Consider the following 15580-nt stretch of genomic DNA (forward strand, 5'->3'; position numbering starts at 1 on the left):
TCAATGGAGGAAAAAAATTGTTCAACATTATCAACTTACAGGATTGTCAAAGAGAGACTACTGTCAAGGACAGGAGGGAGTGGCCCACTGAAGTTATTATTTCCAAAATCTAGCCCCTCCAACTCCTTCAACTCTCCAATCCCTTCAGGAATGATGCCAGTAAAAGAATTGTTGTGCAAAATGCTGCAGCAGAACATTAAGCCATATGACCAAAGGCAAAAAAATTCTGAATCAAAGGACAGAAGGTAAATTTATGTTGCCTAGTTGATACTTACATAGACTTTATGCGAACAAGGTTTCTGAGGTCAGGTGCTAGTGTTCCTCCAAGATAAAGATCTTTCAAGTTCCTGAATATTACATATTTTTCTTTAGAATAAAATAGAGAGCTTATCAGCAAGTAGTATCACGTTTAAAATAACCATTAACTACAAAGAGAGTAACACTGATTTTCTTTTCAAGTTTTACTCAATCTGAGCTGATTCCATTAAGTTCTAATCAAAATAAACCGAACTTGGAAACCAAAGCACGATTTAAGGATTCTGATTCAAGTTGCAAAGTTTACATATCACCAGGGAACCCAAAAGGTTCCCAGGCACAGCAGCACCTGATGTGATATAGTTTTGAAAAATGTTCTCACAATGCTGCAGACTGCAGCCAAAAGGGCAATCAACAAAACATGTAATCCATAGATCAAGCAGCATAAATTATAGTAATAGAGTTACTTTGATCTGATAGAGTCATCCAAAAAAGTAAACTGGAAACCAACGGATGACTTCTCAAAACTGCAAAGTAATAGCTAGAACACACTTTAAACTTGCCATCCAAAACCAAAAGGTTATGTATTTTTCATCGCTGACTCGCATAATCAGCTTCAGAAATTACAAATTTTATCAAAAAAATGCATCTCGAGCCTCAAAACTTTTCCCTTAAATTTTCCAGTATCAGAACAGAAAAGAAAACGAAAACAAAAGGCCAAAATTTTTCAGCAGAGAGAAAAGATACATACAATTCGACAACTTTGCCATCAGAGCACTCAACTCCAAACCAATAACACGGATTAACAACTCCATCCTCATCCTTCCAATTCTTCAACGCGTCGTACGGATCACTCACTATTCTTTCTCTAAACTTCAATAACGCTAAACCTGCAAACAGACCACCAAATTTCACCAACCATTCTTCTCCACTTTCCCAAGAAACAAACAGAAAACCATATGTAGCTATATACCTTCGTCGTTGAGCGACCAGCAGAAAATAAAGTTCTGGTAGAGCAAAAAGAGAAGAAGAACTCTAAATCTGATGAATTTCCAGGAGCAAAAAGAGAAGAAAATAAACATCATAATCTTTAGGAATATTTAAAATATTTTTCAAATTAAAAATATTATAAATAAAAATATTCTCTCCTAGCGTTATTATTTTTTAATTAAAATTTTAACGAGCTACCACAGAATATTTTTATTAATTAACGACTTTTTTTCTCAGATTAACAATTCATATAATAATTTTCTTATATGCTTCTACATGTTTTTATAATATATATATAATAATGTAAGTTTTCCTCTGTACTCCTTTTATAACTCGATACTCTCGCCTTTTCCTCTTTTTTAAACCTAACTTCTTATTTTTTCTTCTCCATGAGAAACTATCTGCTTCAATTAACTATCGATAAATAAGAAAATATAGTTGTCCCTATTAATTTAAGAGTCAACAAAAGTAAAGCGGCTCATCCCGTCAAGGATCGGAATAAGAAAAAACAATGATCGTTTAAGATATGTTAATGTATATATATATATATATATATAAAGAATTTAAAATTGGACTCACAGATTTAATATGGTAAGTGCATTTAAGTAAATTTGATAGAACTCTCATATTCTAGTCTCTCAATTTCTAATCCCCATTCTAAAAAAAAAAATTAAAATTATTTACTTATTCAAATTTTTATAATAAAGCATGTTAAATTTAATTTTAAATTAATTTTTTTTATAAATTTGACTAATATGTATTTAAGTTAATAATTTTCTCAATGATATTTTCTAAAGCATATTATAGTAGCTATCCATGATTTGTTTTTTTTATGTTGAATATTCTTCAATAGGTATGGTGTATGACTGAAATACTGCATTTTCCTTTTATGTAATAGAAATTAGAAATCGCTTATGTTTGCAAAAAACAAAGAAAAAGAGAAAAAAAAGGAGAAATAGTATCACAGGGACTTGTTAGAAAAATAATAAACAAAAATCAACAAGTAAAGATTTACAAGTTTCACAAATAATTCATAAATCATCAAACACTTGCTGCTAAGTTTATAAACATCTGTGGTAAAAAAAAAGTCTATAAACATCTAATCAAACAAATCCCATCAAATAAAAGAACCCAAATAGGAAGATCCCCACTTTCCTGTATTCCATTTTTTTCTAAAATAGAAAATAAGCAAAAGAAAAAACACCAATATTATTTTATTTCTATATTTCCTATTGTGGATAGAGGGCTAAGTTGACATACCTCGCCGCTTCACGGGATAACATATGCCGCACTTAATCAAACCGTTTACATTGCACGGGATAACATAGGCCGCACTTAATCAGACCGGATGTGCAGGTCCTAAACCCATGCTTCTCAGAGTAGATCTTATGGCTGCCATTACTGTGCACAAAGAACATATCTCAGCCCTCCACAAACATCACAGACGCTATTAAATTTAATTTTAATATTGTTTCCTACAAACGGTAACCCACCAATCAGCTTACTCAACTCACCACTCTCATTCATCTCCTTGATCTCCTTGGCCCCGCCAACATACTTCCCTCCTAAGAAAACTGCAGGTAACCTAACTTTTTTGGACACAGTAGAGTGGCTGAGATCACCAAGTAGGGCTCACACACGTCCGCCGGAGCCACCTTCACCTAGGTACTTCTCCTGCTCATCTTTCAAAGATATCAATGCCATTCTCTTAGAAGAACAAAATGGATCCAAATCCCAACCCCAAACCCCCAGAAGACCCTCCATTTTCCACTGCGCCTCCCCACTCCACTGCCACCACCGCAACCACTCTAAAACATTCATAATTTAACCAGGGTGAAATTATGAATGTTTTAGAGTGGTTGCGGTGGAGTGGGGAGGCGATCCGGACACGGTGAAAAATGGAGGGTCTTATGGGGGTTTGGGGTTGGGATTTGGATCCATTTTGTTCTTCTAAGAGAATGGCATTGATATCTTTGAAAGATGAGCAGGAGAAGTACCTTGGTGAAGGTGGCTCCGCCGGCCGTCTCAGGGAGGTGTGAGCCCTACTTGGTGATCTCAGCCACTCTAGCCACATTATATATAGAGAGAGAGAATGGAAGAGACATGAGACTAGTTAGGGTTACAAAGTAGGACTGGACCGGGCCTTTGGTGCTATTAAAGAAAGGGATTCTATAACTTTAACAATAGAGTGTCTGATCAAATTCTTGATTCATCATTGGTTTAAATCTTCGGAGGTCTTTAAAAATATTAGATATTCTCAATATTTATTCTAAATTTGAATTTAGTAAGAAGGAAAGTAATTATATATAAAGTCAAGTTTGCTTGGAAAAATTTGAAGTTATGGTAATTAATTATTTATGAGTTTTTAATATTAATATTTGCAAAAAAGATGTCAGCCAATTGGGAAAAAATGACAATGCAGTATATGGTAATATTTTTAATTCCTTGGTTTCGAGGATGTTCAGAGATATGAAATATTTATTCTAAATTTGGATTTAGTAAGAAGGAAAGTAATTATATATATAGTCAAGTTTGCTTGGAAAAATTTAAAGTTATGGTAATTAATTATTTATGGGTTTTTAATATTAATATTTGCAAAAAAGATGGAGCAAATTAGGAAAAAATGGTAATGCAGCACATGTAATATTTTTAATTTCTTGATTTCGGGGATATTCACCAGTAGCCAGAGGGGTGCATTGAGATCTGCCAATCCCTAAATAATTTTTCTCAGCTAATGTGGAGAACTCCAATAAATTCTGTTTACGACTATAGAACTTAATTGTGCCATATGTATGAGCAAATGCATGTGCAGGAACAACTCAGAAATCATTATTGAAATTTTAATATCATTTCTAGAATAAAAGATGTCATAGGATCACAGTGGTTTCTTCCCGCTACTTCCATCTTAGTAAGGAAAAAAAATATTTTTTAGTGTATATGGTATAAGAAAACTAATTAATTTTTTAATTTTAAAAAATATATTAAAATATTTTTAATATTTTTTTTAAAAAATAATAATTATTTTTTATTAATTTTAAGGTTAAATATTATAAAAGAATTTAAAATGTTATGAATATAAAAAATTAATTAATAAACTTTTTAAATATCTAAAATATTAATTAATAAATTTTTAAAATTATAAAAATTAAATAGTAAAATATTTAATGAATAAAATTAACCTAATCATTTACTAATAAATTTTTTAAAATATTTAAAATATTTTAATATATTTTTTAAAATTAAAATTTTTTATAAAAATTAAGTAATAATTTTTTCTTAATGCTTAATATTTTGATTTAGTGATTAAAAAAATAAATTATAAAAAATTATCTTTTATATTCAACTAATCACTAACATAACTACTATTCCCTACTAAATAAGGTGAATAATCAGTTAATAGTTTAATAAAACGGTTAATATTACAGAAAAAAGACTCTTATCATCAAATCTTATCCATATGCTTATATGAATAATCATCCGTCCTTAATAAGTGAGGCTACACCTAAAATTTTATTGAAAAATGAGAATTATCAGTATGGACTCACATTTAAAAATTAGAAAATGGGGAGCAAACAAAAGGAATTACATTCCCAATTGAGTCATGGTTCGGTTTTTATTTTGAATTTAAATAGTAATCTGTTAGGTTTTGAAGCAAAATTAAAATAAAATCAACATCAATTTAATTAAGTTGTTTTATTTTTCTTTAAATCAAATTAAAATTTGATGTATGTCACTTTTTTTTGCATGAAATCGTTGAATTGAAATCAATATTTAAGAATTTTAGAATATGGGCGTAAATCTCTAATTTCATCTTTCACGTTGACCTTAAATTGACCACCATGCATTACATTATTTATTTAAATTGAGTAGTAGCTTTTTATGATACAATATTTAAATTTATCTCGTACTTTTTTTAATGTTGTTTGTTATAAAATTGACAAAATAAAATAAGATAGAGTTTAATTTTTAAAATTTAATAAATGCTCACCCGAAAACATTCTACATATTAGTATATTGGCTAATATTATTATTAATAAAATATTATTTACTATAAAATTGACGAAAATGTTTTTTATAAACTAATAAATCAATAAATTGAGTTATTTTTAACTACATTTGATGGGAAGTATATATTTGGATCCAATTTATTATAGATTAATAAATTTTTAAAATTATAAATAATAAATTATATTATAAAATAATAAATAAAATTCACTTTAATATCTTTTTTTTTTTTTGAAATACGAGTTGGGGGAGTAGAACCTTAGACCTCTCAAGTCTATTAGGATGCATTTTCCACCAGGCTAAGCCTCGAAGTGCCTTTAATATCTATTAACTTCATAATAAATCTAATTCACTTAAAAATTTCTCCTTTTAATTTTTCCATTTTGGTTCAACTTGTGCACCACTAATCTATCCAAACCGGATTTTGATGAGTCAACTTTTAAAACTAAAATGGTTTTTAATAAATATATTTAAAACTAAATTTATGAGAGAAACATTTACAAACATCAATAAAATGTGTAATATAACTATTTTATATTTAATTTAATTATTTATTTTTAAAGTATAAACAATGATGTGATTTAACAAATGATATAAAATGAATTTCATTGTTCATCTCTCTAAAATAATAATGAAAGAACATTCACAAAAAACCACCCTATGCAAAATCGGTTAATATTTTTAATAATTGAACTCGTTCAAATACGATGAAAATTTATATTAAATTATTTAAATTCATTCTAAAATCAATTATTATGACTCAAACTAATACTATATTTATATAATTTTAATTAATAATTTATAAATAAATTTTTTAATTAATAATTTTAATTTTAAAACTTAATATTTCATAAAATATTTATAATATAATTTTAAATGAAAACATATAAAAATTTATAAATATTATTATAAAATATATATTTTAATTAAATTAATTATTTATATAAATAAATTTAGATAATGATTATTCAATATGAAAAATCCAAATCCAAGCAAGTCTACCATGAATTTAAATCAAAACTATTTTAAATCTAATTATATATTTTATTCAAATTCATTGTAATAAAATTTCATCAAATTAAATATTCAAAAATATTTTATTTATTCAAATCTCTAATTTATATCGTTTCATAAGATATTTAGCTATCAATTGTATTAAAAAAATAAAAATAGTTAGGGAATATATTTTTTTAACTTATAAAAAAAATTAATTATTATGTAATTATACTTTAATTCTTAATACATTAGGGACAAAGACAAACCCAAATTGGCCACCCATGCATGAGTCCCACAGAATCACGTGCATGCATCGTCTCAAACACTAATATCTTTCCTCTTCATTAATCATCACAACATACAGGCCATTTCCCCATTTCTGACTTCTCTATCTCCATTAATGGAGAGGCCGCTCATCGAAGTATCAGACTCAGAGGTTCGTCTAGACTTTATGCTCAATTCCAAATGCCGAGCCAACGTCCGCCTCAGGTCTCTCTCCGCCACTACCCCAATAGCATTCAAGGTCCAAACTTCATCGCCGCACAAGTTCCTGGTTAATCCACCAACTGGGCTTATCCCTCCTTCATCCTCTACCATCTTTCAAATCATACTCAGACCACAAACCCATCTCCCATCCTCTTTCCCTCGATCTCCCTCCGACCGTTTCCTCCCAATTCATCCGATTTGACTAACCCCGATTCTCTCAGCTCATGGTTCTCTTCCCTTCCTCTCTGGTCAACTCAAGATTTTAAGCTCAAGGTTGCCTTCGTCGGTCCATTTCTTCTCCGGCACGCTGTCAGCAGTGGGGATGTTAACTCTGTGAAGAATATAATAAAGAGGCAAAGGTCGATACTTTCTGAGTTGTCACCGAGAGAGGCTGAGTCGCTCCTTCGAGTTGCTACTGAGTTGGCTGACCCTGAGGGTATGGTGAACTTACTGTTTGAAGCTGGGTTGAAGATTGACGCACGGGCGAAAGCGGATGATGTGGGCTTTCATCAAATGGACGCAAAGTGGCAATCCAAAGGCTGGAGCGAGCTGCACGTGGCAATAGCATTTGATCGGACGGACGAAGTTTTGGATTCATTGGATAGTTTTGGGCCATTGGATTTGAGAGATAAAGAAGGAAGGACACCGTTGCATTTGGCGGCAGGTAGAGGGAATATCAAGTGCGCTAGGGTGTTGGTGGAATCCGGTGCAGATAAGGATGCTAAGAGCAAAGATGGCAGGACTGCACTGTATAGAGCAGCGGCAAATGGTGACCATAAGATGGTAGAGATGCTAATTGAGATGGGTTCTGACCCACAATCGCAGATAGTCATGGCCGTTCAGCTTTTGATGTTTCTCGGGACAAGGGACATGTAAGGATAGTCACAAACTAGAGAATCCAGCTTGAAATAATTCAGACTACATTATTAAGAACCTTTCTTTTTTAAGAACCTTTCTTTATTGACTTGATTATTCCAATTTCTGATGATGGAGACACTGGGTTTTGGTACAGAATAAAAAATGAAATAGTGTGCTGGAAGGCGTGTTGAGTTTCTATGATATTCAAAAGTAATTATACAACTAAAATTGTCAAGATTAACATGATTTCCTAAATAAACCTAACTTTTATTTTTAACAGTGGCCCACAAATTCAATTAACATGCCATAAATAGTATCAAAGGGACTTGTTAGAAAAATAATAAATAAAAATCAACAAGTAAAGATTTACAAGTTTCACAAATAATTCATAAACCATCAAACACTTACTGCTAAGTATATAAACATCTGTGCCAAAAAAAAAAGTCTATAAACATCTAATCAAACAAATCCCATCAAATATAAGAACCCAAATAGGAAGGTCCCCACTTTCCTGTATTCTATTTTTTTCTAAAATAGAAAATAAGCAAAAGAAAAAACAGCTACTACTTCCATTCTAATATTATTTTATTTCTATATTTTCTATTGTGGATAGAGGGCTAAGTTGACATTCGCCGCCGGTTCACGGGATAACATAGGCCGCACTTAACCAGACCGTTTACATTGCACGATGTGCAGGTCGTAAACCCATGCTTCTCAGAGTAGATCTTATGGCTGCCATTGCACTGTGCGCAAAGAACATGTCTCAGCTCTCCACAAACATCACAGAAACTATTGTTTCCTACAAAGGGTAACCCACCAATCAGCTTACTCAACTCACCACTCTCATTCATCTCCTTGATCTCCTCGGCCCCACCAACATACTTCCCACCTAAGAAAACTGCAGGTAACCTAACCTTTTTAGAACATGTGATCATCTGTATCTCGTCGAGATACCCGGCATCCATGGACAAATCTCGCTCGTCAATTGGGATGCGAAATCCACGGAGGATTGATCTGACGGTTCTGCAATCTTCGAATGTTTTGCGGACAATGCCGAGGCTGGTAAAGTAGAGGATGATCTCGTGGTCATCCTGGTTAGGAGGTGGTGAAATTATGAATGTTTTAGAGTGGTTGCCGTGGTGGCCGTGGAGTGGGGAGGCGCGGTGGAAAATGGAGGGTCTTCTGGGGGTTTGGGGTTGGGATTTAGATCCATTTTGTTCTTCTAAGAGAATGGCATTGATATCTTTGAAAGATGAGCAGGAGAAGTACCTTGGTGAAGGTGGCTCCTGCGGCTGTCTTGGGGAGGTGTGAGCCCTACTTGGTGATCTCAGCCACTCTAGCCACATTAGAGAGAGAGAGAGAGAGAATGGAAGAGACATGATACTAGTTAGGATTATAAAGTAGGACTGGACTGGGCCTTTGATGCTATGAAAGAAAGGGATTCTATAACTGTAACAATGGAGTGTCTGATCAAAAATCTTCGGAGGTCTTTAAAAATATTAGATATTCTTAATATTTATTCTAAATTTGGATTTAGTAAGAAGGAAAGTAATTATATATATAGTCAAGTTTGCTTGGAAAGATTTGAAGTTATGGTAATTAATTATTTATGGGTTTTTAATATTAATATGTGCAAAAACGATTGATAGAGCATATTTTAGTCCATTTTATCATTATGTTCTTGATGTTTATTTACATCTTTTCTACTTAATTTTGTGGGTTTAATTATGTTTTGCAGATATTAGGTGTAAAGAGACAATCTGGAGAAAATGCTCTTAAAACTGCCAAAAAGTGCCAAATAATGAAAGTTTTCAGAAAAGGAAGGTTTTCAAATGAGGAAAGTGCAGAAGCAAAAGCAAACAAGGAAAACTCACTCAGAAGATTATTTGAAATTCAAATTGCAGATCTTTCTTTCCTTGTTCAAAAATGTGCACACACTGCTGTAGTCATATCTTCTTATTTAGGCAGCAAGATCTCAAAGAGATACTCTTCCTCTTCTGCATTCAATATTCAAATTTCAAAAGAGGCTCCACCTAAAAAGAAATGTATGGACAAGCATATCTTCCCCTTTAAAGATCAAAATTCATGCATCCTTCCTATTCAGAAACAATATGCACGCTTTCCTCTTCTGAGAGCCATCTGCGCGCCACCTTCCTTTTCTGCAACAACTTGGGCAGCAAGTTGCACATGGGCAGCATCTTGGGCAGCCTCTACACTAATTAGGAAGTAAGGTCAGCATCTAAACTTATTTAGGAAGCACAATCTGCGCCTCTTTCCCTTTCTGAGACCAAACCGCACGCACCAACTTCTTTCCGCAAAGCATTCGCGCGCAGCCTTCCTTCTGAAGCCGAAAAATGCGATTCTTTCCTTTTCAGACATAACTTGGGCAGAAAATACCTCTTGGGCAGTAAGTATGACCTAGGGCAACACTTTTCAACTATAAAAAGCCACATAAGGAGCCTCTACATGGTCCTTAAGCCCTCCTTGGGAGACACCTACGAAATTCACATCTCTTCTTCTACCTTTCTTCTTTTATTTTATTTTTAGTTTTGTTTCAGCCATGAGAGGCTGAAATCTTTAATTCTAGTTGAGGATTGGTTGAAACTAAGGTTGTTTAATGGGTTGTGAGATCTGAACATAAATTATTGTCTTTGGTTTTGTTCAATATTTATGCAATTGATGCTTTAATTATATGATTACTTTGTTGTTTTGATCAAATTGGCCACTTGATTTTAATTGCAAAGTTAATTGATTGTTAGTTGGGATTATTTTTAGTCCGTAATTGCTGGAAATATTCTGACCTTAGAACACTTGGGATAAAACCCAAGAAAATTGCATGATCTAGCATTATCTCCATACGTTTGGATAGCTAGGATTGGATCTCTTTATTTCTTTATGCAATTGACAATTGTTTTGATGCCTATGGCCCAAAGACGTTCATTGGCAATTTGTTAATTAGTAATTAATTAGAGGACGTTCCCTAATTAATTTAATCATAAGGAGAGACATGGTGGTGAGAAGCGTCTTCCACCCCCATAACTAATCTATTGAACTAATCAAGATAATCTAAGTTTCAATGATCAACCCAAACAACCAAAGTGGATCCATATCTTCAACTAGGCTTTTCTCATATTGATTTCCTCTTTTATTTTAACTATTTGCTTTCTATTATTACTCTCATTATTAGTTACTACAATCAATCTCAAACCCCCCCCATTTTACTTTTATTGCAATTTATTTTTATTCTGCTTCCAGTTTATCTCATTTGATCCCACTTTCAGTCTTTTATCTCATCTTTAATTTATTATTGTTTCAGTTCATTTTATTGGTCTTGTTGAGAAAAATAAATAGGTAATCAATTCTCTGTGGATTCGATCCTTTCACCACTATCTGCAGTTGTAAAATTGTTGATAACCAGGAAGGTTATTTTTGACCGGCTTCGACAACCGCGAGTCAACGATGGAGCCAATTTGGAAAAAATAGCAATGCAGCACATGATAATATTTTTAATTCCTTTGTTTCGGGGATGTTCACAGATGAAATAATTATTCTAAATTAGGATTTAGTAAGAAAGAAAGTAATTATATATATAGTCAAGTTTACTGGGAAAAGTTTGAAGTTATGGTAATTAATTATTTATGGGTTTTTAATATTAATATTTGCAAAAAAAGATGGAGTCAATCGGGAAAAAATGGCAATGCAGCACATGGTAATATTTTTAATTTCTTGGTTTCGGAATGTTCAGAGATCAAATATTTATTCTAAATTAAGATTTAATATGAAGGAAAATAATTATATATATAGTCAAGTTTGCTTGGAAAGATTTGAAGTTATGGTAATTAATTATTTATGGGTTTTTAATATTAATATTTGCAAAAACGATGGAGCCAATCGGGAAAAAATGGCAATGCAGCACATGGTAATATTTTTAATTTCTTGGTTTCGGGATGTTCAGAGATGAAATATTTATTCTAAATTAAGATTTAATATGAAGGAAAGTAATTATATATATAGTCAAGTTTGCTTGGAAAGATTTGAAGTTATGGTAATTAATTATTTATGGGTTTTTAATATTAATATTTGCAAAAAAAGATGGAGCCAATCGGGAAAAAAATGGCAATGCAGCACATGGTAATATTTTTAATTTCTTAGTTTCGGGATGTTCAGAGATGAAATATTTATTCTAAATTAAGATTTAATATGAAGGAAAGTAATTATATATATAGTCAAGTTTGCTTGGAAAGATTTGAAGTTATGGTAATTAATTATTTATGGGTTTTTAATATTAATATTTGCAAAAACGATGGAGCCAATCGGGAAAAAATGGCAATGCAGCACATGGTAATATTTTTAATTTCTTGGTTTCAAGATGTTCAGAGATGAAATATTTATTCTAAATTAAGATTTAATATGAAGGAAAGTAATTATATATATAGTCAAGTTTGCTTGGAAAGATTTGAAGTTATGGTAATTAATTATTTATGGGTTTTTAATATTAATATTTGCAAAAACGATGGAGCCAATCGGGAAAAAATGGCAATGCAGCACATAGTAATATTTTTAATTTCTTGGTTTCGGGATGTTCAGAGATGAAATATTTATTCTAAATTAAGATTTAATATGAAGGAAAGTAATTATATATATAGTCAAGTTTGCTTGGAAAGATTTGAAGTTATGGTAATTAATTATTTATGGGTTTTTAATATTAATATTTGTAAAAACGATGGAGCCAATTGGGAAAAAATAGCAATGCAGCACATGGTAATATTTTTAATTCCTTGGTTTCGGGGATGTTGAGAGATGAAATATTTATTATAAATTAGGATTTAGTAAGAAAGAAAGTAATTATATATATAGTCAAGTTTACTTGGAAAGATTTGAAGTTATGGTAATTAATTATTTATGGTTTTTAATATTAATATTTGCAAAAAAAGATGGAGCCAATCGGAAAAAAATGGCAATGCAGCACATGGTAATATTTTTAATTTCTTGGTTTCAGGATGTTCAGAGATGGAATATTTATTCTAAATTAAGATTTAATATGAAGGAAAGTAATTATATATATAGTCTAGTTTACTTGAAAAGATTTGAAGTTATGGTAATTAATTATTTATGGGTTTTTAATATTAATATTTGCAAAAAAAGATAGAGGCAATCGGGAAATAATGGCAATGCAGTAAATGGTAATATTTTTAATTTCTTTGGTTTCGAAATATTCAGAGATGAAATATTTATTCTAAATTAAGATTTAATATGAAGGAAAGTAATTATATATATAATCAAGTTTGCTTGGAAAAATTTAAAGTTATGGTAATTAATTATTTATGGATTTTTAATATTAATATTTACAAAAAAAATGGAGTCAATTGGAAAAACAAATGGCAATGCAGTGCATGGTAATATTTTTAATTGCTTAATTTCGGGGAATGTCTTTCCTCTTTATCAATCATCACAACATAAAGGCCATTTCCCCATTTCTGACTTCTCTATCTCCATTAATGGAGAGGCCGTAGTATCAGACTCAGAGGTTCGTCTAGACTTTATGCTCAATTCCAAATGCCGAGCCAACGTCCGCCTCAGGTCTCTTTCCGCCACTACCCCAATAGCATTCAAGGTCCAAACTTCATCGCCGCACAAGTTCCTTGTTAACCCACCAACTGGGCTTATCCCTCCTTCATCCTCTACCATCTTTCAAATCATACTCAGACCACAAACCCATCTCCCATCCTCTTTGCCTCGTTCTCCCTCCGACCGTTTCCTCCCAATTCATCCGATTTGACTAACCCCGATTCTCTCAACTCATGGTTCTCTTCCCTTCCTCTCTGGTCAACTCAAGATTTTAAGCTCAAGGTTGCCTGTTGGAAAGCTAATTGCATAACCCTGTTGGAAAAAGGAAAAAAATGTAAAAGATTGTTTAGAATATCATGAAGATAAAAGAGAGAGAAACAAAAAAAAAAAAACATCTTGAAATGCGCACATATCATGTTACTGACATGGAGTTTCATTCTGTCAGAGTTAGGAGGGTATGAGAGTAGGTTGGATCTTCATATGATCTCCAGAAGTGAAGTTTGGTTGTGTCTCCTCAAAGCTATCATAGATAATACACAAATCAACACGTTCAAACAATTTGATGTTCTTGGCATTAGCTGAGAGAACAACAATGGTTAGCTTAACGGAAAAGTTGCACACTTTCAAAACAATTTCCTGCGAAGGATTTGTTTGTTTAACATAATAGCTTAGATCACATGTAGAAAGCGAAATTTATGTTTATATTAATTTACCAATTGCAAAATGGGCTGCTCTTTGGAAACTAATTATGGCGTTTGTATCAGTCCCTTGGTTATCGGGCAGAGTTGTTACAGACTCCTTCCAGCGAACAAATCACACCAATTAATAAAAAACGAATATTGCAAAAAAAAAAATCTTGTTAACTAATAACTACATGCTCATGGGTCACAAGCATGGATCATCGGATTCGGTTGGGCAATTACTGAAAGCTCATTTAATTTATTTGGGTCGGGTCAATTTCAATGGGCAATTTCCACCGGGCCGAATCTAGATAGTAAAAAGTAGATTGTCGTTTGAGCATTACGTTCAATACGTCGAATAGAAATTGCTAAAAAAACATAATCATTATTTTTTTTAATCGTAAAATTTCCAAACAAATAAATATTTCCAAACTAATTTTCAATAGCATTTAAAATTATTTTTTGATGTGTCACTTGAAATAAATCATATATGAATTATAGTTTTACTTAAAATTATTTATTAAATTAAAAAGAATTAATTTTTCATTTTCAATTTAAAAATTGGTAAAAAAATAAATTAAGTTAAATTTTTACAAATTTCTTGATTTGAAACAGGAAGTGAAAGGAAAAAGTTAAACTTATTTCAAACAAAATAAACAAGTCAATAAACATAAGTTCAACATTTTATGAAAATTCAACTGTTGTAAATTTATAAAATAATAAATAAGTAGGGGTGTAAACGAATCGAGTCGAGCCAAATTTTGAAGAGTTCAAGCTTGTTAGAATTCAAAACGCCATAAAGCAATGAAACCATGCAAGTTTGTTCACATTTACCAGTAGGAATTGAAGAGAAGAGAAATGAAGTAAAATATCCTCCTCCTCACAATATCCAAAAAGGTTGATAAAATTCTTGTGATTCACTTTTGATAATGTCTCAATCTGAAAGAAAATATCTGAAGGAATTAGAAAACGAGGTTGCATCATAAGTCCTTATAGTTCAATGTGATTAGCTCATAAAGTACCTTCTTCCTAAATTGAACTTCCAAATGCTTAGGCCAATCCTTGGAAGATGTTACTGCAACTGAGGCCACAGCTATTTCAATGCCACTGGACAATGTTCCCTTGTACAGTGTACCAATTGGTGAAGAACCAATTACACTACTGAAATCTTCACAGCCTGCTTCAAGCTCAGATCTTTTTTAAGCTTCGATACACCTGAAATGCAAATCTTGAGTCCAATCCATTAATTACATTATTTCTTTTTAAAAATACATTAGTTTTAATTTAAAATTTTAAAAAATTTATTAATTAATTATTTTATTAATTTTAATAACTAAATATAATTAAAAAATTTAAAATACTCTTTATATAAAAAAATAATTAGTATACATAAAACATCGATTAATAGTTAAAATTAATAAAAAAATTATCAATAGATTTAAATTTTATAAATGTTTTAGTGGTTTTTTAAAAGAATATTAAAATCAATTATGAATTTTTTTTACCATTTCTTTTTCTAAACTTTGATGAACATTTAACATACACTAGTAAATTATTATTGATATTGAAAGTGGCAAGTTTTTGAAATCTCACATCGAGGGTTACATATATGTTAATGTTAATTTAATTAGGGAAAATTACTTTTTAGTCCCTGAGGTATAGCATAATTAACGGATTCGTCCCTCTAGTTTTTAGAACCAACACTTTCGCTCCTGAGGTTTAATTCCGTCAAAATTCAAGGT

General features: G+C 31.5%; 1 protein-coding gene, 2 long non-coding RNA genes and 1 pseudogene across 9 annotated transcripts; 1 reads left to right on the top strand and 3 right to left on the bottom strand.

Moving 5' to 3' along the window:
• LOC122725160 overlaps positions 1 to 8027 on the top strand; it is a 21100-nt pseudogene extending 13073 nt beyond the window's left edge.
• On the bottom strand, positions 43 to 3021 carry LOC122725166. Of its 2 annotated transcripts, XR_006352624.1 has the most exons (6): positions 2760 to 3020; positions 2506 to 2646; positions 1229 to 1262; positions 1007 to 1145; positions 276 to 347; positions 43 to 183 (listed from the first exon to the last, which is right to left on the bottom strand). It is a non-coding gene; the product is annotated as an uncharacterized LOC122725166 (long non-coding RNA). The 2 variants fall into 2 exon arrangements; XR_006352625.1 differs by lacking the exon at positions 1229 to 1262 and having other exon boundaries at positions 2760 to 3021.
• A 180-nt stretch (positions 8028 to 8207) lies between the features above and the next one.
• Positions 8208 to 8892, bottom strand: LOC122725162 (uncharacterized protein At3g28850-like). Its single transcript, XM_043962069.1, has one exon. The coding sequence runs from the start codon at positions 8553 to 8555 to the stop codon at positions 8208 to 8210; it is 348 nt and encodes a 115-aa protein (XP_043818004.1). The 5' UTR covers positions 8556 to 8892.
• Positions 8893 to 13107: 4215 nt separating this feature from the next.
• LOC122725165 lies at positions 13108 to 15058 on the bottom strand. Of its 6 annotated transcripts, none has more exons than XR_006352623.1 (5): positions 14861 to 15003; positions 14673 to 14777; positions 13872 to 13953; positions 13584 to 13736; positions 13108 to 13470 (listed from the first exon to the last, which is right to left on the bottom strand). It is a non-coding gene; the product is annotated as an uncharacterized LOC122725165 (long non-coding RNA). The 6 variants fall into 6 exon arrangements; XR_006352622.1 differs by having other exon boundaries at positions 13872 to 13956; XR_006352620.1 differs by having other exon boundaries at positions 13110 to 13470; positions 13584 to 13678; positions 13872 to 13956.
• Positions 15059 to 15580: the final 522 nt, after the last annotated feature.

The sequence above is a fragment of the Manihot esculenta genome, chromosome 11 (assembly GCF_001659605.2).
Source record: "Manihot esculenta cultivar AM560-2 chromosome 11, M.esculenta_v8, whole genome shotgun sequence".
Lineage (NCBI taxonomy): Eukaryota > Viridiplantae > Streptophyta > Magnoliopsida > Malpighiales > Euphorbiaceae > Manihot > Manihot esculenta.

Excerpts from the sequence above, each read along its gene's own strand:
- LOC122725162 (XM_043962069.1), bottom strand. The coding sequence starts at position 8,555 with ATGGATGCCGGGTATCTCGACGAGATACAGATGATCACATGTTCTAAA.